Source organism: Quercus robur, chromosome 5, assembly GCF_932294415.1.
Source record: "Quercus robur chromosome 5, dhQueRobu3.1, whole genome shotgun sequence".
Lineage (NCBI taxonomy): Eukaryota > Viridiplantae > Streptophyta > Magnoliopsida > Fagales > Fagaceae > Quercus > Quercus robur.
The window spans coordinates 47881153-47907792 of record NC_065538.1 but is presented as its reverse complement, the minus strand read 5'-3'; the positions used below and the strand labels follow the sequence as shown (position 1 = coordinate 47907792).

Genomic DNA, 26640 nt, shown 5'->3' with positions numbered 1-26640 from the left:
AAAAAGGTGGGTCGAATATTGCCAAAGGCCCAAAGGGAAAGAGAAAGGCCCAAGCCGAGATTAGCTTAAGCCCTTCTTCAAGCCCAACTCGCTTAGATAGTCACCCTTCCTCTGTTTCGGATGGGTTTGATAGCTCAGGCCCAATTCAGACCTTTAATGAAGGTTTTAACCTAGAGAGCAAAGGAATAATCAAATCAAAACCAAACTCAAGCTCAATAAAGGGCGTGGGTTCCAGTTAGCTCAACTGGTAAAGTCTCTGATGGTTGTATAAGAGATCTGGGGTTTAATCCCCGCCTACACCAAAAACTAATTGGTGTCTTGGTCTGATGATAAAGAGCTATCATCAGGAGCGGACGCCATAGGTTTAAACTCTCTCAAAAAAAAAAAAAAAAAAAGCTCAATAAAGGGCAAGAAAGAAGCTGCTCGTGCTAGGGCTCTCCAACATGCTCCAAAATCTGCCGCCAAACTGAAAGATAACGTGCTTGCTCCAACTGATTGGTTTGCAAGTATTTCAACACTCAAAGCCAAGCAAACTAGAGAATTCAGATTTGGGGCCAACTCCAACACTCAAGTGGGTGATCAAGCTGGAAAGGATGATTGTAGAAACTCTGAGAGTGATAATGGAAGAAATCCGAGCTCACCCAACACACACCTTGGGTTGGTTCAAAATCAAGCTACAGATACCATGGATATTGTTATTCCTCCCTCTGACAGAGGTTGCTTGGGGATTGATGAGAGAGCTGATGGGAGTGCTGGGGCTTTACTTGACTTTGATGCTTGGTAGAGGACAGACAAAGGTAGAAGTACGAATGGCTGGATTGATTTTGACAGAGGAGGCAAATTTCCTTCCTCCTTTTGATGTTTGCCCTCCCCCAATCACTGCCGAATCATGAATATTATCGCGTGGAATTGTAGGGGAGCTTTAAAGCCCTCTTTTCGGAATCATGTAAGGGACCTAGTGAATAATCACAATCCAGCTATGATGATCATTACGAAGACTCAGATTGGGGGTGATCAAGCCAGAGGCATCATTGACAAGCTTCAGTTTGACGGGGCAATTCATATAGAGACTATTGGATTCGCAGGGGGACTTTGGCTTCTTTGGAATTCAGATGGAGTTCAGGTGACTTAGTTGGCCAAGTCAGAGCAAGAAATTCATGTTTTGGTGAAGGTACTCCCTTCTAATTTTGAATTCATTTGTCCTGTTGTTTATGCTAGCCCTAGATTTCATGAAAGATGCATTTTATGGAATAATTTAAAAAATGCTGCTAACCTCCATGATAAGCCTTGGATTATTGCTGGGGATTTTAATGAGGTTCTTTCTAATGGGGACAAATTTGGGGGTAGAAGTGTTAGCTCAAATAGGTCTCTACTTTTCAAAGAAGTGCTTGATTGCTGTAATATGATTGATATGGGGTTTGTCAGACCTCGGTTTACTTGGACAAATAAACAGAGTATAAATGCTCTTGTCCAAGAAAGAATTGACCGTTTCTTTGCCAACCTAAGTTGGTATGCTGCTCACCCAGAGGCTAGAGTTACTCACCTTACTATATGTGTGTTTGATTACTGTCCGGTTCATCTTGAGTCCAAACCTAGCACTAGGATGTTTCTTCCCAGACCATTCAAGTTTCATAGTGTTTGGCTTTCAAATTTATCCTTTCCGGGTATTGTCATGGATGCTTGGGGTCATGCTCGTCCGCTTCGGGAATCTATTGAAATTTTTTCCAAGAAAGCCACGGATTGGAATAAAAATCATTTTGGAAATATTTTTGGTAAGAAGAAGAGAGTTATGGCTCGCCTTAATGGCATACAAAAAGCCATAGCCATGTACCCCTCACATTCTTTGCTTCAGCTAGAAAAGAACTTACTCAAAGAGTTTAATGTCTTGTTAAACCAAGAGGAGGAGTTTTGGGTGCAAAAATCTAGAATTAACAGGCTGGTTGAGGGTGATAGGAACACTGTCTTTCACCATATGACTACCATTGTGAGGAGGCGGCGCAATAAAATTTCCTGCATTAAGAATGATTTGGGGGAGTGGATTCAAAGTGAAGTTGGAACCATGAATTTTATTAGAGGGGGTTTTGAGAAGTTATTTAAAACTAGTTTGGAGTTTTCTCTTCTTCATTCCTCTCGCCCCTCCAAGTGGCAAGCTGCTTTGTCTGAGGAAGAGAGGTCCAATTTGGGTGTTTTGGTTACAGATGCTGAGATTAAGGATGAGCTTTGGGCTTTGAAGGCTTTCAAAGCTCCCGGCCCTGATGGATTACATGCAGGTTTTTTCCAAAGATTCTGGCTTATTGTGGGAAATTCGGTCAAGGCAGAAAGGAAAAAAGCCTTCATGGAGTGTAAAATTCCGAATTACCTCAACCGAACCAATTTTGCTTTGATTCCTAAGATAGTTGGTCCTGAGAGTTTGGGAAATTACCACCCAATCAATTTATGCAACACAGTGTACAAGATGGTCACCAAGATTCTTGTTGCTAGAATTCGGCCTTATCTTGATAAACTTGTCTCTCCTCTTCTATTGACTTTTGTCCCGGGTAGGAGAAGTGTGGACAATGCCATTGTGGTCCAAGAACTCATCCATACTATTAGTAGCAAGAAAGGTAAGGTGGAAGTGGACTTGGAGAAGGCTTACGATAAGATTGAATGGAGTTTCATTCAGGAAGTGCTCATAAATGCCAACCTCCCCCAAAATTTAGTAAGCCTTATTATGAGTTGTATGTCGTCTGTCTCTACTTCCATTCTTTTTAATGGCGGAAACATGGAGCCTATTCTTCCCTCACAAGGAATTAGGCAAGGCGACCCGCTCTCTCCTTATTTATTCATCCTTTGTATGGAAGCCCTTGGCCATCTTATTGAGGAGAAATGCGAAGAAAATTTTTGGACCCCTATCAAAAGTTCCATCAGTGGGGTTACTTTTTTGCATATTTTCTTTGCGAATGATCTGGTGCTTTTTGCTAAAACGGATCATGTCAATTGTTCAACAATTAGGGATGTTTTGGATGCTTTTTGTGCAAAATTTGGGCAATCCATTAGTGCTAGCAAATCAAGGGTTTTCTTTTCCCCTGATGTTGATGTTGATACAAGAGAATCCTTATGTGATATATTAGGATTTCACTCCACCCCCACTCTTGGTAAGTACCTTGGTTTTCCCATAAAGCATCGTGGAACCAACAATGAAGATTTGAGCTTTGTTTTGGATAGGGTAAAGAATAAATTGGCTGGTTGGAAAGCCAATCTTCTTTCCTTGGCAGGTAGGGCTGTTTCCATCCAAGTCTCCACTTCTACTATCCCAGCTTATGTTATGCAGTGCACGGCTCTTCCAAAGAAGTTGCTTGACAATATTGATAGGGTCAATCGTAATTTCTTGTGGGGGTCAACGGAAGATGCAAGAAAAACCCATTGGGTGGGATGGCATAAAGTGACTAAATCTAAGGAGGAAGGGGGTTTAGGAATCCAATCAGCTAAGGGAAGGAACCAAGCTTTGTTGGCCAAGCTAAACTGGAGATTCCATGTGGAAAAGGATGCTTTGTGGGTTAAATTTCTTAACAAAAAATATTACTCTACCCTTAGAATTAGGGCCATCAATGGTGATAGACTACCTTGTTCAAGGACTTGGAAGGCTATGAAAATAGGGGGTGAAGTCTTTAGGAAGTGGGTTAGGTGGATTCCGGGGAGAAATAGTAATTTGAGTGTTTGGCATGACAATTGGGTCCCCAATAGTTCTTTTAGATTCAACGCCCCTTCACTGTTGAAGATGTAGCTATTCGGGTTAAGGATGTTTTTGGTCCTCAAGGATGGGATTGGTCTAGAATATCCTTTAAGCTGCCAAGCCAGGTCCTTATGGATATTAACTCCATTCCTTGTTCTATTAGAGCTGATCGTGTAGGAGATAGATTGTTTTGGGCAGGAGCTAAGAAAGGGAATTACGACTTGAAACATGCTTACTCTATAGCCACAGGTAGTCTTGTGGATGGGAGTTCTTTTTCTGGTGATTGGGTGTGGAAGCTAGACACTTTGCCTAGAATAAAGACATTTATATGGCAGTGCTTACATAATAGTATTGGAGTGGGAGAGTGTCTTGTTAGGAAGTGTTTGAGGGACTCAGCTACCTACCCTTTGTGTCAAAGGGAGTCTGAATTCATACTGCATAGATTGAGGGACTGTAAGGTAGCTAGACTCACTTGGTGGCAAATGGGAATCCATGAATCCAGCAATTTCTATGACGGCAATTTGAACACTTGGCTTGAGAAAAATTGTAAGTATAATGGGAGTAGAATGAGCAGCCAACCCCCTTGGAGTATTGTTTTTCCTTTCGCTATTTGGCTCATGTGGAAGCATAGGAACGACGTGGTTTTGAAGAACCAACATGTTTAGTCCTCTGTCCATAAGGATATATTGTTTCAAGCCTTAGAGTTTCAGCACTATGGGCTGTCTCCGAAGGTGGCAAGTAGTAAAAAGGTGGTGCGTGTCAGGTGGGAGAAGCCTCAAGCCGGTTGGTGTTGCCTTAGCACTAATGGTTCTACTTCGGGTAGCTCTGGTAGAACTGGGTGTGGCGATCTGATCAGGGACGAGCAAGGAGAGTGGGTTGGAGGATTTTCCAGGAGGCTTAGGTGCTTGGATAGTTTTATAGCGGATTTGTGGGACCTTAGAGATGGTCTTATGCTCTGCAAAAACATGAACCTGAATGCTGTGAACGTTCAACTTGATGCAATGGCTGTTGTGCAGCTCCTGACCAGCCCAACTATTACTAATCTCTCTGTTTTGCCTCTTATTGATGACTGCAGGCAGTTGATATCCCAAATAGCTCAAGTCTGGATCGTGCATTGTTTTTGTGAAGCAAACTCGTGTGTGGATTGTTTGGCTAGAATAGGTTCTGTTCAAGAGAGACCTTTTATTTTGTATCAAGATCTGCCTGTGGACCTTTTGGAGCTGTTATGCTCGGACAGATCTGGCTTGCATGTTAATAGGACCGTTGCTAATCCTCCCTTTCCCCCTTAGTTTGGTTGTTTAATGAATTTTCCTTTCTACCAAAAAAAAAAATAAAAATAAAATAAAAATAGCCTCACGTATTGGTGGGATGCACATACTGCAAGAAACCCAACATTCTTTGGGGTATGGGCCTAGTGCTACTATTCTTACTTAAGTATGATCAGTTTTTTATATACAATCCAGTGTAATTAATAGAATAAAATAAATCTCTTCGCAATTATAAAAAATAAAAAAATAAATCTCTTTGCAAAAAAATAAAATAAATGATTTAATAAAAGATAAACTACGTATTTGGTCTCTATCCTTTACATCATATTTCAATTATATTAATTTGGTTTCTAACTTTTTAGTATTGTGTCAATTTATTAGAATATTAAAAGAATAAAAAAAAAATCTCTTCGCAAAAAAATAAAATAAATGATTTAATGAAGGGTAAACTATGTATTTGGTCTTTATCTTTTACATCGTATTTTAATTTAGTCTCTAACCTTTCAATTATATTAATTTCATCCATAACCTTTCAGTGCCATGTCAATTTAGTCCATATTGTTATCTCTTTGATAGAAATTGCTGATGTGGAAAATGGTCAAAATAAAAAATTATTTGATTGTCACATTAATAGAAACTAATTTTTTATTTTGGTCGTTTGTCATTTCAACAACTTTCATCTAATAGATAACGGCAATGACTAAATTGAAATGACACTAAAAAGTTAGGGACCAAATTAACACAATTGAAATGTTAGAGATCAAATTGAAATATAATGTAAAAGATAGAGATTAAATACGTAGTTTACCCTTTAATGAAAATAGTACATGTGAAGTTTACTATAAGCAAGAATGTAGTTTTTTTTTTTTTTTTTTTTTGATATACAGATAGTTGAGGGTGGGGCATTTGAACTTTAAATGTCTCAATTGAAAACACTAAAATGTACCAACTAGTTAAGTTATGAAACTCACTACAACGAGAATGTATCTCTATATTTTCCATATTTGTTTGTCTGATTTCTATAGCATGGCCCATTTGTTATTGTAATTTTAATATAGCCCCATTTTTGAATATTTCCCTAAGCCTTGAGGTAACTGATAGTTTTTAGACCCCTTAAAACAATTGATTTAACCTAGGTAATTAATCAAGTTGTTACTTAGTCCAATTTAACAAATCTAGGTTATCACAATAACAAAAATCATATCATGCAAAGTAGTGGAAAGATAAATAACACTAGATATGATCACCCAGGAAACCAAACCGGTAAAAAACTGGGGAGGAATTGACCTAGCTATCCTTAAAGTAAACTTGAATCCACTATCTTGAAAGAATCGAAATTCATACAATTAGACTTACAAGCCCCCATGCTCGACTTCTTATTGCTATCAACCAGTAGAACTTACTGACACGACCACGTACAAGCTCCGAATCCACAGACTCCTTCTTTCTTGGATTCACCACCAGATACAAGCACACTTGTTTGTGTTTTCTTTAAGCTTCAATGGCAGCAACCGAGTTAATCATCAAAGTGTAGATAAATCTTTTCCCTGAAAACCCTAAGCTTGTGTAAAGGAAAGCTCCTCTAGATCTCACAAAAGATTTACACTCGCAATATGAGCAACACTAAAACGTGGCTAGGGTTTGCCTTTTATACTTAGGACAAATTAGAAAACCCTAAAACGTTTTAAAACAACTAGGGCTGAGTTGGAAAATCTGCAAAAAAAACATTCTGCCCGAGCTTCGATCAATCGAGCTAGGCTGAAATGCATAAAACTTTTCTGCATTAGTTCGATTCCAACTTTACATAAATGCACAACTTTGAGCAAGACTAAAACACTTCTAAACACATTGTTTTGATCATGGTTTGCCAACAATACATATTAGAGTTCTAAATACATAAATACCTTAGTCTTTAGAACCTAACAAACTCCCCCTTTGGCAATCCGTGACAAAACACAACTAGAAACTCAAAGTTTACAAAATAAAAGCCCTTTACACAAATAATGCTCATAAAATAAATTTAATCCTAACTACTATCCATCAGTTGTAAGTGTAAACAGTAGCTCGATTGAATCAACCTGTATATTTCCTGAAACACTAAACAAAATGCATAACCGCATGTGTGGAAAAAATACAAGTAAACAAATTAAATTCTTGATTTCAAACAACACACAATAAAGACATATATCAATGAATAACTCATAAATATAAATCAATAAAATTTTGAAACAAGAAACATATAAGGAATAAAAAAAAAAAAAAAAAAAAAAAACAAAACAAAACAATACTCCCCCTAACATGAATATCCCATCAAAAACATGGCAAGAGCTAAAAAGGTAAAATACAATATGAAGCACCTAGATACAATCTAAACTCCATAAGCTCCAACCAAAGAATTACTCTCCCCCTGAAAACAAAAATTCTACAAATACTCCCCCTTTTTGTGACGGAATGCCAAAGGGCAAACAAACTCCATCATCAAAAGGGAAGTGGTCTAAATTGTGCCAACTCCGCACGCAAGGCACGGATCTCATCGAGCATGTCTACCAAAATCTGTCCATGAGCCGCCTGAACGGTCAAGACATGATCCAACGTACGTCGAATGTCTGAATCATCCGAAGTAGTCGGTGGAGGAACATCAGTACTAGCAGCAGCAGCACCAGACGTCTCAGCATCATCAGCACTTGTAGAAGAGGGAGGAGGGGGAACAGCCCTAGATGATGCACCCCTAGGACGCGAAGAAACAGCTCTCATGTGAGCAGCCCTCTGTCTAAGAAAGGTGGCACCTATGGGAGTAACGACATGAACAGGCTCACCAGACAGGAAACCATCTAGACCTAAAAAGAGCAAAATCCGATGAATGAAAATAGGATGAATAAGCGCATGCCCTATGGCAGAACTCCTATGAACCTCATTCAAAGAATGAAGGAACAGATGAGGGAAACTGATCGACGCACCAAAAACAAAAGCATACAAAAACACACATCGCTCTAGAGGGATGGTGTGGAAATGAGAAATAGGCCACAATAAATGATACGCTATCCTAAAGAAAAGGTAGGCAGTCTCGATAAGCTCAGCGGACGTGATCCGAGGATCAGAATCCCACTAGATAGATGACCCAGTGATGTATGACATGACAACATCTAAGGAGGGCGACTCATTATAGGGATAGTCAGGCTTCCAAACAACCGGAACCCCAAGAGCCTCAACCACTACCCGAGGGGTAATGCTGAACTCAACACTTCGTATCCAACTCCTAACAAGGGTGTTGGAATCATAGACGTGGCAAGAGAGGTTCGAGAAGAACTCTCTAATCAGGGCGGTCGGGGGTGGATGATCTATCTCTAAGAGAGGCAACCAACCTCTAGACTCAAAGTTAGCCCTAATGGCCAGATCAATCTCATCTAAAACCACAGCACGCTCAACCCAAATCTTACGCTTACGGTTCAAAGTCTCAAAGGCCTCTCTGCTCTTATCATTCCTAAACACCTCACTCCTAAAGGGAGACTCAGAGGAAGTGGAAGGAGTCCTATGGGCTCTAGTTTTCCTAAGCACGGTGCTAGGATAAGGGCCAAAACACAAAGCAAAGGAACAACAAAAAAACAAAAAAATACCAAGGACAGACTGCAAGTTAGCACATAAAAAATATAGAACAAAATCTATATGATGCATGAACAATTTAAATGGCATGATGCATGTCCTAATGCAATGCAATTAAGTCCAAATAAGTTCGAATTCACAAAATTAGCTTGAACATAGAGGTATTAACACAAAAACCCCAAAATTTGAAAAACCACTTGATCAATTTGAAAGATATTGACTAATTGATTATCTTACAAGATAGATTTCAGAAAATAATGACCAATTACATCAATTGAACAAGCCAATTTCATCAATTTAGCCCAATTTGAACAAAATCCCCAATTCGAATCAATTACAAACCCTAGAATTTTCAATTTTTCACAAATCCCCAAATTTATCAAATTAATCAACATATATCATGAATATAACAATATAGAAGCAAAACCCAATGATAAATTTCAGAAAAAGATGATTGATTCAACAAAAATCCCAAAAATGAATAGTTCCGAAAATTCCCTTCAAATGCATGAATTTATGCATGAAAACAAGAAAATAAATGCAAAAAGGAAGGGTATAAGGGTCTTACCGGCCTTGGGAGACAAAAACCTTGCAAAAATTTAGGAGGAAAACGACAAAAAATCCTTAGTGAAGCCTAGCCAAGTTGGAGAGAGAGATGAAAGTTTGAAAAAGTAATTTTGAAACAGTCCAATCTGACTTTTAAAAAAACTTGATTCACGAGTTTCGATTGATCGAAAAATAGCCTCGATCGATCGAAACAAACAGAGACTTTAACAAAACAATTTTAAAAAAAGTTCGATCGATTGAAAATCAGTTTCAATTGATCAAAACAGTCAGAGGCTCTCTCAAACATATTTAAACAATTTCGATTGATCGAAAAATAGAATGGATCGATTGAAATGGACAGAGGTTTACTAAATTTGAGGAAAAACACAGTTTTTTGAAAAAAAAAAATCAGAATCAACTCAAAGCATTGAAATTTAAGAACAAAATGCATGAGTATGTGATGATGTGATTTTCAAAAACATGAATTTTAAGCCCAAATTTCCCAAAAATAAAATTTCTTGCATTCTCCATAAATTTTCAAGCAACAAATTAATTTTGCACAAAATTCAAAGTATTTGCAAAACTTAGTTGGTCAGACCATAAACACACACAAGAACATGTACAAAGTTTAGCAAAGAGTAACTCGTGTAGTGTGTGCAACTAGCAAAAACTTGAGATACATGTGAGGTGATATGTGAATAGCAATTAATCACAAAGTTTACAAAATTCATCACAAAGAATCTAAAAGAGACTATCACCTAAAGAGTTACATCATATAACTCCCACATCTCCTAGATCATAAGCTTGCAATCATGTAAGTTTCTTGAATTTATCCCTCATAATATACACACCAATTTTAAGTCATGTGATTTTGGCATCAAGCTTAATAGTACACACCAATTTTAAGTATTAAGCAATTTAAACCGAGACTACACCTTATGTTCTTTTCGTGCATGTGCTACACTTTCTCGAGCACAAAATCTTATGATATGCACTAAGGTGTTCATGATTGGCTAGTGAACAGTGGTAAGATGGTTATTTATGACTTTCTCTAAAAGTTCAAGTCTGACAGTAAAAAACATGTGACTTCAAGATTAAGACAGTGTAATAAAAAAACCATAAACATCTTTCCCACACAACATGCACTACAAAGTTTCAACTAGTAAAGTGCAAAAAGTAAACTCATCAAAGCTAAACAACGTACAAACGACATGTTATGTGAAAATAAATTGACCAACCTTGTTTTCAAAAACCAAGAAGAATAGTACAAAGCACAATTTGCTTCTTTTTTCTTTCCTTTTTCCCTTCTTTTATTTTATTTTATATAAAAAAAAAAAAAAAAAAAAAAAAAAAAAAAAAAAACAAAACAAAACCAAAGAACAATGGTCACAAAGGGTAGAGTAATGAAGTACAAGGACCATGTTAGAAAGACTCAGTTAGTTCGAGTCTTTTGCATCAAAAACCTTTTAGATGCACCATGAGTATTGGAGTTCTTATTCATATGAGAATGATTACCAACTCCAGGATTGGAATAAAGGTTTAAAGTCTTTACCAATTCACCAATAAGTACCATAAGATCTTGTGCTTGAGGCATAGGTACTTTTGGTTTGTTTGCTCTCTTTGCAGCTTGCAGCTTGTAACAGTTAGGACGTATGTGTCCAGACTTTCCACAAAAGTGACAAACCTATGCAGGCTTATCATGTGTCTTGTCCTTAGATAGGGTAAGCTTCTTAAACTTAGACTCTTTCAGATCAACCCTAATCTTCCTAGATGATGAAACTTCTATGGGTTTGACAACCTCACTCACAGGGGGTTTGACAGTTTCACTCACTACCTCACTCACAGAAGGTTCAAAAGAAGATGAAGGGACAAAGTTTGTGGAATGGGGAGCAAACACAGAGATGCTTTCAACATAACCTAAACCGGATTTGTCAGAAGGAGACTTTTGAACACTCAACATTTTATCAAGTTTAGAACTAGCAGATCTAGCAACCGATTAATCAAGTTCCAAAGATCTAACTTTATCAAGCAAAAGCATCTTCTTAGTTTTCACATTGTTCAAAAGTTCAGTAGCATCAAACAGTTTTACAAGCAAATTCTTCTTATCAAGCTCAAGAGATTCAATTTTCTTCAGGTCAAGTTCAACATTCATAGCATCCTTTGCAGCAACTTTGCAAAGTTTATTATAGGCCTCTTGAAGATCTGCATCTTCAGAGAGTTCCCCATTAGAAAGGTTCTCTTCAACAAATATGCTCTCATTGACTACAGCAGTAGCAGTGAAAGTAATGAAGTTTCCATCCTCATCACAATCAGACTCATTATCTGAAACTTCACCATCACTAAGGATTACAGCCATATCCTTACCCTTAGACTTCAAATAGGTAGGACATTCAGATTTCATGTGACCATACCCTTGACATCCAAAACACTGAGAACCCAAAGAATTATTAGAAGATTGACCTACTTTTTCTCTAGGTTTATCATTATTGTTAACCTTAGTGGGATCATGCTTCCTAAAATTTCTAGGTTCAGTAGTGTTCGTGCCTCTTGCCTTTCTGTTACTATTCCTGAGAAAGTTTCTAAAAGGACAAAGTTTAGCAACAAAATTGGTTGTAACTTAAGGCTACAAACTCACTCAATAAAATAAATACTACAACATATTTTGAAAATCTAACCGTTGAATTGCATGTTCTTTATGCCCTTAATACACATGTTAAATTTTGTGTCAATCGGATATCATTTACTATATGATCTATAAGCTTATATTTTGTGCATAATTTTAAATTACAAAAACTTGCAATTTAAAAAATTTATTGATGACATAGCTATTGATCTTTAATTTTCTTGAAATTTTGCAAGCATGGAGGATATAAGAAGAAGATGTAATCCAATGGTGGATTTGTCAAAATTCACATCCAATAAAAAGATATTAAGTAAGTTTGTAGCCTAAAGCTACAACTAATTTTGTAGCTAAATTTTGTCCTAATTCTTGGCAAGGTAAGCAATCTCTATAGCAGATAGCTCATCATCAAATCCACCACCTTCAACATCATCAACTGACTTAAGAGCCATTGATTTGGATTTGGTAGTTTTGGATAGATCCAACTCATAAGATTGAAGAGATCCTACAAGTTCATCAACAAGGATGGAGTCCATATCCTTACTTTCAGTAATGGCAGTCACCTTGGGTTTAAAGTCTTCAGTTAAAGATCTAAATATCTTCCGAACAATTTTAGGTTGATCATAGATTTCACCCAAGTTAAAAGCAAAATTAACAATATCATTCAATTTAGCACAAAATTCATCAAAAGATTTATCATCAGACATCCTAATGCTTTCAAATTTAGAAGTCAATTGCTGCAATTTATTTATTTTGATAGCCTTTGTGCCTTCATGCACAGTCTGGAGGATATTCCAAGTAGTATAAGCAACTTCAATATAAGAGATTCTCTTAAATTCTTCCATAGAAACAGCATTAAAGATAGCATTCATAGCCTCGCTATTAAACGCAACTGCTTCTTTTTGAGAAGCTTCTCACTCACTAACAGGAGTAATGAGCTTCTCCCTTCCGTATTCAACGGAGTTCCATACTCTCTCATCAATAGATTTCAGGAATGCTTTCATTCTTACTTTCCAATAAGCATAATTATTCCCATCAAAGTGAGGAGGAATAACTAGAGAGTGTCCGTGTTCCATGACAACAGGAGCCAAGGATCAGCTCAGTGATCAAAAGATCAACAACAAAAGAGCAACCCGCTCTGATACCACTTGATGGTTTTTAGACCCCTTAAAACAATTGATTTAACCTAGGTAATTAACCAAGTTGTTACTTAGTCCAATTTAACAAATCTAGGTTATCACAATAACAAAGATCATATCATGCAAAATAGCAGAAAGATAAATAACACAAGATATGATCACCCAAGAAACCAAACCGATAAAAACCTATGGAGGATTTGACCTAGCTATCCTCATGGTAAACTTAAATCCACTATCTTGAAAGAATCGAAGTTCATACAATTAGACTTACAAATCCCCACGCTTGACTTCTTATTACTACCAACCAGTAGAACTTACTGACATGACCACGTAAAAGCTCCGAATTCACGAACTTCTTTCTTGGATTCACCACTAGATACAAGCACACCCGCTTGTGTTTTCTTTAAGCTTCAATGGCAGCAACCAAGTTGATCATCAAGGTGTAGATAAATCTTCTCCTTGAAAACCCTAAGTTTGTGTAAAGGAAAGCTCATCTAGATCTCACAAGAGATTTACACAAATCGCAATATGAGCAACACTAAAACGTGGCTAGGGTTTGCCTTTTATACTTAGGACAAATTAGAAAACCCTAAAACATTTTAAAACAACTAGGGCTAAGTTGGAAAATCTGCAGAAAAAACATTCTACCTGAGCTTCGATCGATCGAGCTAGGCCAAAATGCATAAAACTTTTCTGCATTAGCTCAATTCCAACTTTACATAAATGCACAACTTTGAGCAAGACTAAAACACTTCTAAACACATTGTTTTGATCATGGTTTGCCAACAATACATATTAGAGTTTTAAATACATAAATACCTAAGTCTTTAGAACCTAACAGTAACTGTTAGGTTCTAAAAGTTTAAGACAATTAGTAAATCATGAACACAAACTTGTCTAGATATATATCTAAGAGTCTATAGTATTATTAGATAATGCTCAAGGAGATACAAGTTAAGATCCAAGAACAAGCAAGCTGCAAAAAAAAAAGAATTCGAAATTTGCCTGGTTTGATCGATCGAAGAACAGGCTCGACTGATTGAAATATGGGTCCGCAAATTTTTAATTAAGTCCAAACAGCAGTTCAAGCCCAAAAAGAATTAGGGTTTTAGATCTACTTCTCATAGTATATAAAGGAAACCCTAAGCATGTTTTTATAAGGCTTTTCAAAGAGAAAAGAGTGTGCCTCTTTTGTATTTAGGGTTTTGTACCCAAAAAACTCTCTCATGTCTTCTACCGGTGTTATTCCTTGAAGAATCTCAAGATCCGGTGTTGTAGAAGTAGCTGCCTTCACTAGTCATCAAAGGTGCTGATGATCTAAATCTTCAAGGGTGGTCTTGAAGCCACAAATAGGAGAGTTTGTGTTTTTTATCACAAGTGTGGGTACTTGTGTTGTAAATGCTTAATAGAGAAGGAGTCCATAGATTCAGAACTTACATGTGATTGTGTTAGTAAGTTCGACATGTGGTAGCAATAGGATGTTAGTGGTCTAAGTCTTATTGTAAACTTCGATTCTTTATAGTGGATTTGCTTTTTACCTTGAGGATAATTAAATTAAATCATTCCCAGGTTTTTTACCGGTTTGGTTTTTATGGGTCATCATATCATTGTGTTATTTACTTTTTTGTTGCTTTACATGATATGATTGTTTTGTTTTAACTTAGATCTGAATAATAAATCTAAGTATTCACTTGGTTAATTAATTAGGTTAAACAATCTAGTTTACAGAAATCTAAAACTTAACAGTAATAAACCTAGTGGCAAAGTTAATTTGGATGCAAATTAAGTTAACTCTAAAGTCCTGAAGTCACAAAAGAATTTTTTGAAAATCTTGGTTCTGGGAGTGTGTGTGTGTTTTCTGCTCTATCATTGACAATAATCGGGTGCATATTGTCAACCTTCCATGCATCTCTCTCTCTCTCTCTCTCTCTCTCTCTCTCTCTCTCTCTCTCTCTCTCTCTCTCTCTCTCTCTCTCTCTCTCTCTCTCTCTCAAGATTCCTAACCTTCGTTTATAATTTTTTTTTTTTTTGAATAATGACTATTGCACACAAAGTACACATACCAATTTATTCTTATTTTTACACCCTCTTTATTATACATTATCGATATACATCATCTATTTCATATTTCAAATATGAATGTTAATATAAAAAAAATATAGACATTGTTTATAAAAATAAAATCATAGACATTATTTTTACGTGGCGTACATCAACGAGAGTGACTACATATTTTTCTAAAATACAATTTGATATCTATACATGTTTGCCCGGCCCCGGGATACTTGCACGTAGCTTACTAATGGTCATGTTCACTACAAGGCCGGCTCAACAAGTTTTGGGGCCTTAGGCGAAAATTTTAAATGGGACCTTTTTATAATTAAATATTAATAAAATAAAATATATTTATATATTGAATTTTTTTATTTAAAATCTATTTTTCTTGCTTTTTGAGATGCAAAATTACTAATTAAGTTTTTGTATTTAAGTTCCTCTAACATTTCTTTTTCAATTGATAATATAGCTAATCCACTTAATCTTTCTTGTGACATAGTAGACCTTAAATAAGATTTTATTAATTTTAATTTTGAAAAACTTCTTTCTGCAGATGCAACCGTAACAGGTATTGTTAGTAATATTCTATAAGCAATATATGCATTTGGAAAAGAATCTAGTCTTTCTATTGTGTTTTTTTTAATACTAGTAACAAATTTATCCATAGATCCTTTTTGAGATTCAATTTGTTTTTCAATTTTTCTCTTTTTAAGAAGTTTTTCATATCCGGATAAATATTTTCTAGTAGACATTTATAATGAGAAAATATTTATAAATAAATAAAACACAATTTATAATTAAAAATGATAATTTAACTAAAAATAAAATTTAAAGTATAGAACAATAGAACCTGGTTATTGCAATTTTTCTAAAGCCGTGACCACTTGAAAGTTTAAACCTGCACAAATAAAAATTAATTTAATACATGGTTTAATAAATTAGTGTCACTATAATACAAATGAGTTGATATGATATACATCAAATTATTCATTGGCATAATAATTTATAATAATAGATAAAGTGTCAGGTTATAAATTATAAAAAAAATAAATAAATAAATAAAAAAGGTTGAGAAACCGTTGGACCAAAGTGAATAACTGTGGTCTTTAACCAAAAAAAAAAAAACTGTGCTGTGGTCAATGGTTTGTCACGTGACGTGATAGACCACTAACCACAGTACTCCTATTAAAAAAAAATTGAGAACCATCCAGCCGGATCAGCTTTTTTTCTCCAATTTCTATGACTAAGTTTTAAAGTAGAAAAAGGTCCACAGAGGGGCAGAACAAAAAACATGTCCCATCCCATCAAACAGTTGTGCAGTGCAGTGAATGGGTGAAACAAACTAAAAATATATATAATATAAGTTAAAGAAATAGATGACTCTTGAGTCTCTATTTTCAGAAAGACAAAGAGAAAGAGGGGAAGAAAGAACTGAAGCAGAAAAATACCTTCTGTGACTGCCGGCTGGTGCCTGGTAAAGTGGTATGCAGGAATCAACAAAGAAAAATTTTAAGCTAGAGGGGCTGACTGAGTTGATGAAAAAAGATCAAAAATCAAGATGAAGATGAAGAAAAGAAAGGTAAAATCGTAAGAATATAGATGAAGAGGCAGAGAGATGAGAGGTTTTTCTTTTGTTTTTGACATTTATAATCTCTATTTTAGCATATTTCAAGGCAATTATGTTATATTATTAATGAATTTGTCTGCTATTAATTTTAATTTTAGCATATTTCAAGAATGAGTTAATACATTTGTCTCCTAAAATATAATTGTGTTAATTTTAACATATTTCAAGAATGAGTTAATACATTTGTCTCCTAAAATATAATTGTGTTAGCTGAACTTTGACTTTTTTTTTCCTTTTTAATTTTTTTGCATTTTAGGATACAATGGGGCCTTTTTATGCATTTTATTGACCAATAAAAATGCTTAAAATTTTTTTTAACTAAAATATATAAATAAATATATTATATATAAAAAAAAATTTTACAAGTGGGGCCTTCTTTTATTTGGGGGCCTTAGGCAATTGCATCTCTTGCATCTACTGTTGAGCCGGCCCTGGTTCACTACCACCACAGTTCTATGACTTTTAATATGATGAGAATGATAAATATAGATTCAATGGGATACTTGCACGTAGCTTACTAATGGTCATGTTCACTACCACCACAATTCAATGACTTTTAATATGATGAGAATGATAAATATAGATTCAATGGTTTATTTACATCATATTAAAAGTCATTGAATTGTGGTGGTAGTGAACATGACCATTAGTAAGCTACGTGCAAGTATCCCGGGATATATTAATATATATATATTGTTTCATTTGTGCATTTAATAATCCCTAACTCTGCGGTTGCACCGTTGCACGCTCAAAATATACATGCAATGCATATGTCATTTGAGATTGTAAATAAACCATTGAATCTATATTTATCATTCTCATCATATTAAAAGTCATAGAATTGTGGTGGTAGTGAACATGACCATTAGTAAGCTACGTGCAAGTATCTTGGGATATATATATATATATATATATATATAAATCAAGTACGACTAGACGAGTTCTATGCTTAAAGCAATCCCATCAAAGCTTTTAAAATTTTTAACATTTATCATCTTAAAAAGTCACTTTATCCATTTTAACAACTCATTTTACAGTACATCTAACATCAAAAGTTCTAGAAAATATATTTAAAAGATGCACTTCGAAAATTATTGGCTTTACAAAATCCTCCCAAATAAGAAGTAGCTTCCGTTAGATTTCTCTAGCTCAATTATTAATGGGCGCCGACTTGCTGAGGAAACTAAATCCGTGTTGACTTGGCAACCTAGATTCTAGGGTCAAGAGTCAAGACCATGAAAACATTTAGATGAAGCTTTTAACGGATTTTATCCTGAAGGTAAAAAAAGAGTTATTTTAGAACATCTTTTCGTCACATACTTTGTTACAATTTATTTGGGTGTCAATTGATGATTAGATTATATCATTTCCATACGGGTATATTACTTTAAATACTCTAATTATTAGTTGACATTTAAGTAAGTTGTAACAAAGTATATATCTTTAGATTTTTTGATAAGAAAGACCAATAGAAAACTGGCATCTTCGACAAAGAACACAGAAGAGTAACAATTTGGATGATACTTTATGCATTCATAAGTCAGCCAAAAAATACTTTACGCATTTAAGAATACCCTCTACAATGGGGTTTCAATAAGGTTTATACTTTACATGCTTGCAAAATTTTAAGATAATTAAATATTAATAGTTATGTTATCGATGAAATATTTTAATTTTGAGATTTTGTATTTTAAAATTATGAATAAAAGATGAGTTTTTAAATCAAATAACAAATAGCATCCGATTGATAGAAAACTTAGCATGCATGTTTAAGGATATAGAAATCAGGTAATCCAATACATGGAGGGATTTTCTAAATTTTAATTTAATAAAAAGTTGTTAGGTGACTTAACATTACTTAGTATTATACCAAATGTAACTTGATATGACCTTACGTATATATAACCAAATTTTCTCAATATAAAAACATCTTACAAGTCTATATTGTAAAATGGACAAATTTAAGCACAGTATTTTAAGTATTGTTTTTTAGATTCTTCTCTTAAAATTTAATTATATGATTTTTTTTCTTATAGGATAGAAATGTATTTTTAGTTAAGTAACTATATGGTTGACTTTAAAAAAAATAAAATAAAATAACCTAAGAAATAACATTACTGTACTTTTAAGTTTTGCCCATCTAAAATATAATTTTCAAAATGATAAATAGCATTCAATCATTTATTATGCTTAATACGTGCTCAAGAATAAAATCTCCAAATGGGAAATTTGACATGCCCTTTAACCGATAAATTGACCGAAATCGCCCGATCACAAAGACCGAAACCAACCGATTACACACAAAAGGATTTCCATAACCAACCCCTTGAAGAATGGGTTAAAACTTAAAAGCAGGGAAGACAATTCCATACCGTACCAGCCGGTACGGCCAAAACTTACCGTTCCGGCAAGTCAAACGGTACAGAAGCACTACTGATTCGTACTGCCGAAAATATCGGAGTATTTCGGCTTAATTCGGCAGTTCCGGGCCGGTACAAAGTGTGGCTACAGTTTTTTCACTCTCTCAAGAACAACAACAACAACAACAACAACAACATCACCCTAATCACCAAAAACGATTTTTACATCCTGTGCTCCAGCTTGGGCTTGTCGGCCCAAGCCTTTGCTCCATGGACTAAGTCTTAGTTAATCTCCCATTAAAAACCACGCAACATTATTCGAGTCGGGTTGTCCACCGAATCAAACACAACTAGGCTCCACAAATCTTAGAAACAGGTTGACTTAGAAAAGTTGGATGCCATAAAAGAAGAATGATAATCACACCACTCAAAGGAAGTAATTGTATTTTTAGGGTGTTAATAGGAACAAGTGACTGGAAACAACCAGGTCAAAGTTGGTCTTGGTTTGAAAATTTTCATATTCTTAAACTTTGTTCTTCATGAACAATGGCACAAACGTGTTTGCATTGTGACATGAAAACTCACACTAAGATGTTAGGACTTTTACATAAGATTTTCCCTTCAAAAGCCTAGTGTTAGCTTTGTTTTTAATGTGTGCAGCGAGTTCATCTAACACCTTTACCAAAACCTTTTCTGGGATTGATGGAGCTGGAAAGCGATTAGCAGATGAAGTCAGCCTTCAAATCTTTGCAAAAACTTCTTTAAAAATTCTAGATCCATTTGTGTTTAATATTGCCTATGGCTTTGTTTGGAAATGACTTAATTTAGTTGTTATAAATAAGTTATGCAAGCTGTGCAAAAGAGTGAAAAGACAGAGCCAGAAAAGGATCTCATTTTTGGCCCATCTCTTGGTGGTTTGTTTGCAAGATATGCTATTTCTGTTCTTTATACACCACATGGCTCAAGTAGTGGCAAACCTGATGATCCCAGCAGTTCTAATGTGGAAATTTCACAAGCAGAATGCTCTTCAAGACGAGGTATGATTGCTGGATTGGAGCCAATCAATTTTATTACCTTGGCAACTCCACATCTTGGGGTGAGAGGAAGAAAGCAGGTTTGTCTTTGAGGGTATAGCTTATTGCGTTTATTTTATCATAATCACCCTCTATTGATGCCAATCTGAGCTTTTCTATTCCACCTTCTATTTTTCATGTTGTGTTCAAATTTTACATTATTCTTACATGTATATGCTCATTTTATTGCACTACTGGGTTTTGTGTGTAAGTGTGTGAATGGAGAAGAAAAAGTTAAGTTTCATTTCTGTTAGCTGAATTGTTAAAATTTTAGTAATTTTTTAAATTTATATCTCAGTTGTCTAGTTAATACTAGAAAAGTATAGGAGTATAAACTTGTATAAGGATAAAAATGTTTATGTGGGCTACTTTTTTGTTGTCCCAGGGAAACTATTTTGTTTGTATTCCCTGGGAAACTTTTGCAATCCCACATCGAAAGTTACTCCCCCCACTTGCTGCCTTATAACTGATGGTACACTACTCCTTCAGCTTTAGGCTTATAAGGCAGCAAGTGGGGGGAGTAACTTTCAATGTGGGATTGCAAAAGTTGGGGGAATAACTGATGGTATTCCTTTTTCTTCAGCTCATGCTTATAAGGCAAAGGGGGGAAGGAGATTCCTTCGATGTGGGATGCACGTAAAAAAGTGGAGTGGGAGTACAAGAGTTTCCCACTCCACAACAAAAACGGCCCCCACTTTTTATTGTGGGCTACTTTTTTGTTGTCCCAAGAAAACTATTTTGTTTGTACTCCCTCGAAAACTTTTGCAATCCCACATCGAAAGTCACTCCCCCCACTTGCTACCTTATAAGCCTGAAGCTGAAGGAGTAATGTACCATCAGTTATCTACTCCTTCAGCTTCAGGCTTATAAGGCAGCAAGTTGGGGGAGCAACTTTCGATGTGGGATTGCAAAAGTTTCCCAGGGAGTACAAACAAAATAGTTTCCCTGGGACAACAAAAAAATAGCCCACAGTTTCAATTATAGAAGCTTAAGATTTTTTTCCTTGACATTCAAGAGTTCCATAAAGTCAAAATGCTTGAGTTGTTTATATGCTTGTTTGCTTGACACCTTTCTTTTCATTATTAATTTTAATCCCAATGTAGTATCTTTTTCTGAGGACTTGGTGAGTTCCACACGCACTCCAAGTCTTGAATCCATGACCTTATGGTCCACTCCTTTCTCATGGGGGAAGGAGTTTTCATTTGAGTTATGACTTATTGGCAAATGGTATGATCAATAACACTTATAATTCTCCTAAAAAAAATAACACTTATAATGCTCTTAGTTTAAAGCTAAAATTGAAATACATACACATATATATAATAAAATACATAAGTCTATTGATAAGAATAAGGAGGAAACATATCATTATGAATCTATGATGAGGTAACATGATGTGAGTTTAATATGAAAATGATAATGATAATAATAATTTTAAACTGTTAAAGAATTCATATTGAAAACTTGAATTTGTGTAAAAATACAAGAGCTGTTTAGACCTCCAAATTAAAATTACAGTTCGGTTGATTTTACTCTAACTTTAATTAAGTGTGGAATAGAGTAAATGCGAGCGGATAGACAAGATAACTACTCTAAGCCATATTCATCAAATCACAACAGTAAAATGAAAACTAAAAAAGTAGGGAAGAAGAATGCAAACATGAGATAACACACCGATGTGTTATCGAAGAGGAACTCGAAGAACTCGACGAAAAACTTCTCTGCCACCCTCCAAGCGGTAAATCGATCACTAGAAAATAAGTTGGATTGCATCCACCAAATATATGGCTTCTTCCAATGCTTCCCAGCAACACCAAAACCTCACTTTACACTCAGGATGAGTGTGGTAAGTGTTTGGGCTATCAACCTCTCAAGGATTTGGAAATGGAGAGGTAGGAGTTGAGGAAAACCACAATGGGTTGTGTAGAGAATTATGGGTATGACAATCTCTCATTTTCAAGGGTAATGGCTAGGGTTTTCTCTTTGAAAAGCACTCCTCAACATATGTGGATAATGTAGGTATATATAGTGTGGATAGAGACCTGGTGTATCAGATATGACAAATTGGCAAAACAGAATGTTTGGTGGGTATCTCGCGGGAAGGCCTTACCAACGAGACACACGCGAAAAACCAACTGTCATCATCTGTCATGACTTTTCGCATTCCAGTCATATGCACATGCTTCACTTTGCGAGAAGGCTTCTCGTGAGCTATCTGTGAAAACTTCTTTGATCTTCAATTTGCCTTGAGCCTTCACACTCCCTCGCAGACAACCTTTACAATAAAATCCCACAAATAATATAGGTACATAAGACTGAACAAAATTACAATCAAATTTAGCACAAAATTAAAGCCAACACAAAATAGTTGTAAATTACAACTTTACACATATATTACTAATAAAGTCTCCCTTCGGACCGGTAGTCTACTAGATTCATTAGCAAGAAACCAAAAGTTAGAGACGGCAGTTCCTTCTTTTTAAAATTTAAGTGCTTAATGGTCATATGAGATCCTGTTATCCCTTATGTTGATGATCCTGTTATCGGGACTTGTGTCTCCTGAAACCACACAGTTCATTGCCCTTTTCTTGTTTTGTTTTTTTAAGTAATCTTTTTCTGTTCTTTTTCAGCTCCCATTCCTCTTTGGGCTTCCAATATCAGAGAAACTGGCTCTACCACTAGCTCCTATAATTATTGGCCAAACCGGTAGTCAGCTGTTCCTCACTGATGGTAAACCCGAGAAACCGCCTCTTCTATTAAGAATGGCCTCTGATTGTGAAGATGGAAAATTTATGTAAGTTGTAAAAGGAATTTATAGATGCTAAAGATATTTACTTCTCTTCCAGTAATCTAATGGTTCTAATCTGTTTCGATTTACAGATCAGCCCTTGGCACTTTTAGGAGTCGCATCCTATATGCTAATGTATCTTATGATCTTATCCCACTGCATTATTATTCTTTTCTTAGCTAAATGAGCTGGCTGTGTAAACTTTCTTCTTATTTCTTCTATCATCATTATATCAATATCTTTAACATCACATAGATATGGTTGGTTGGCGCACATCTTCTATAAGGAGGGAGTCAGAACTTTCTAAGGTGAGTTTGTAATTTTTCTTCTTGAACTACATCATGTGCTGATGTTTTAAGTGTTGATTGATCTATTATTCAAGACTGAGCATTCTATTAAGGACTGAGATAGAGAAATTAAAAAGGATATATATGTGTGTGTGTCCTTTTTATTAGTTTCATAGTGTTTTATATATTATTTTCTCATCAATTATTGGCTCATTATGATCTCTCTTTCTTTCCCCTAAATAATTTTATTCCTTGAGCAATTGTCAATCAGTTTGATATTAGAGGAACACCTGAATTATAAAAATGTTTTGGCTGATTCTAATAGGATTTCGACAGATGGAAACACAGTATGAGAAATTAAAAACCATTTGAACAATGCTATTATGTTAAGAAATGCGTATGAACAACCAGATATATAATTAATGGAGTTGATGTCTTGATATATAGTAAGAAGTAGAATGCAAATTTAAAGAGACTGTATCATATTAGAAACTTCACTTTAGCAACCCATTCAAGCAATTTTTGTTGTAGCAGCGTTATAGTAGCAATTTCCTGATTTTGAAATATATAAGCTAGTTTGAACTACATTAATGGAGTTTGCAAAACTTGGCTCGGCTTAAGATATGCAGCTCGTAATCGCTTGAACCAAATCCAGCTGTTAGACATACAGAACAGAAATATGTCTCAGGCAACAGTGGCAAAGCACTTGTCCATAGGCAAATAATTCGTTGTTCTTTGGAATCTTGTTTGATTGTTGTGAGTTGCATTTTGAGATTTGTGGTGCAAATATATGCAAAGATCTTTCTTTTTTTTAATAAAAAAATAGCATCTTTTCCAGATGCTAATATTTAGTGGCAGAGTCAGGAATCTTGAATTGAAGAGGTCGAACTATATATTCTGTCAAGATAAACTCAAATAAAAAATAGACTCCCTTAAAAAATCCACTTAATATATATGTGTGTGTGTAAATATAAAATATATAAATTGTTTGCAAAACTTCATCTATGTTTGACAAATTATTATCATAATGTTATAATTGAATTATCATATGAGCTTTTTTATTTCTTGATAAAATCTTGAGAATAGGAAATTTCAACCAAATTGCATATATTATCAATGTTGAATGATTTGAACGTATTAATTGGAATTGAAATTGAGCTAAAAATTAGGCGTTCCACACTTCCACTATTTACTCACAAAACTTACTATCTAACTATTTCATTTTATTGTAATTGTATATCAACTTTAAACTCTCTTTTTTTAGGAAAAATTACTAAATTATTTGATCAATGATTTCTTTTGGGGGGCCAACTTCTATTTTTTTTTTTTCATATAACCTTTATATATTTATAAAATATACTTAAATTGTAAAAAAAATTAAAAATTTTGGAGGGGCCAAGTCCCCCCAAGGATACATGTAGCTCCGCCACTGCTAATATTCTTTTGATCCTATAATTCTTGATCTTTTTATAGGGCTAATAATTTCATATCAATTTTTTTCTTGCTAATATAGTAAGGTTTTGTACTATTTAAGCCCTTTATAGTTTAGATCTTATAGTATTTGTTGGTAAAAAGCAACTTAAAAATATTAATTGCAAGAATGTTCTCAAGCTAATTTTTGAATTATTTGGGGATGGAAATTGTCGAAATATGAACTTTAAGTCGAGAGTCTGACCTTACATTCATGCATCATCTTGATGTTTTTTCTACTTAATTAGAATCCCCCTCGAAGATGTTTGGATGGTTACAAGCATGTTGAAGATGTTGAGCATTGTCCCCCAGTTCCCTCCGATGGCCCCCAATTTCCTCCAAAAGCAGCACAAAACGCACCCAACATGCAAAACACAGTCGAATATCATGAAATTGTGGAAGGTAACATCAATTGGGCATAGAAACTGATAATGTGACAATTATTTAAAGAGATTCTTATTGTGTTACATGACAATGAATAATGATAGTTTTAGTTTGTTAAATAGAGGAAATGATACGCGGATTACAGCAATTAGGATGTGTTGGGTGTACACATGTGAGTAAAGTCTCACATTGAATAAAGATTAGAAGAATGAGTAATTAATATAACATAATTGAGGACATACCCATTGGGGTTTAGGCATTTTGAGTTAAAGTGTGTTTTTATATGTTATATTAATTATTTAAGAAAACTCCTCAAGGTATTTATCTCCCCAACAAGTGGTATCAGAGCCCATAGTGGTGTGGGGCAAAGGTGGCAAGGTTATCGAGGTTTCTTTCACAGTTGGAGCGGGAATGAGGTGTGTGTACTTGAAGCCCTTTCTCAAATAGAGTAGGGCGGGTCCCTTTCACAGTTAGAGCGAGGACGGTATATTACACCAAGCAAGCTTATAAAGTCTACACAAACGATCTTGGAAAAGGCCCAACAAAGGAGTATTATTGCCAATGGTGTTAGACAACGATGAGGTGCGAAGTTCCCATGTAGGATAAAAGATGTGTGGGGTTGACACATGAAGGCTCATGGATGACACACTAGTGAGAGAAAAAGCCCATTAGGTAAGAGGGGGCGAGTAGAGCTTATTCATGGCCCACAGAGAGGTCTTGAAACCCACAGAGAGACAGAGACTCACATGTGTGGGGGAGATTGTTGGGTGTACATGTGTGAGTAAAGTCTCACATTGAATAAAGATTAGAAGAATAAGTAATTAATATAATATAATTAAGCATAACTCATTGAGGCTTAAGCCTTGGCCTTTTGAGTTAAAATGTGTCTCTAATATTATACTAATTATTCAAGGAAGTTCCCCAAAATATTTATCTCTCCCAACAGGATGGAAAAAGGCCGATGTCAGCTTTCATTATGCATTGTAGCCCTTCTTCGTCCATAACAACATTCATGTACTGACTCCACCCCATCCAACTTTTTCATTTTGGCAATGATTGCTCCTCAGTTTTTAGTTTTTTTTAATCTGATAGTTGCCCTGGATTTACGTGAAAAATGAGTGGCTACACAACGCTAGTGCTGGAGTGGTTGCTCATGTTGCAGACAGCCTAAAACAACAAGAATCTTCCTCAGTCATTGTTTGCCAGCCTGTAGCAATTAAAGTGTACATAGCAATATAAGTGCATCATAACCCCTCTCCCTTCTCTCTCTCTCTCTCTCTCTCTCTCCTGATTGCATTATAGTTGATATTTGTGGACCAGTCACATGATTCAAGCCATAGTACTTCCATTGGTCATTGATACATGTTTCTCACAGTGAAACCACATTGGTTCCTCGCATATATTTCAAACTAGTTTCTTGCATACATGAAATGGGGTGCGCAAGCACACTGCTGCTGACTTACCAAAGCACTTAACAAAGAAAACAACTTGATGACAGAAGCGTAATCAAGAGAGTCATGGGAGTAAAATTTTACAGGTTTCCAAGCTTTTTTTTAAGGTTTAGCCCTATTGCTGACAACATTGGTTTTGGGCAATGACACGGGAATTTTTTTTTTTTTTTTTCCTAAGACGGGTTTATTTAAAATAAAATATGTGTGCAAATTCATTTAACTGAAATATCGGAAGGTCTGACTTTGCGAATTTGCTTTAA

The 26640-nt window shown here is 35.3% G+C and overlaps 1 protein-coding gene across 1 annotated transcript; it reads left to right on the top strand.

Annotated features, from left to right (window-relative positions):
* Positions 1 to 889: 889 nt before the first annotated feature.
* LOC126728279 (uncharacterized) lies at positions 890 to 25185 on the top strand. Its single transcript, XM_050434131.1, has 11 exons — positions 890 to 1123; positions 1172 to 3643; positions 3733 to 4258; positions 4409 to 4812; positions 16342 to 16414; positions 19588 to 19658; positions 19790 to 20041; positions 22631 to 22794; positions 22881 to 22923; positions 23044 to 23096; positions 24794 to 25185. Exons 1-10 carry the CDS (start codon positions 890 to 892, stop codon positions 23071 to 23073), a joined length of 4269 nt encoding a protein of 1422 aa, XP_050290088.1. The 3' UTR covers positions 23074 to 23096; positions 24794 to 25185.
* The last annotated feature ends 1455 nt before the right edge of the window (positions 25186 to 26640 follow it).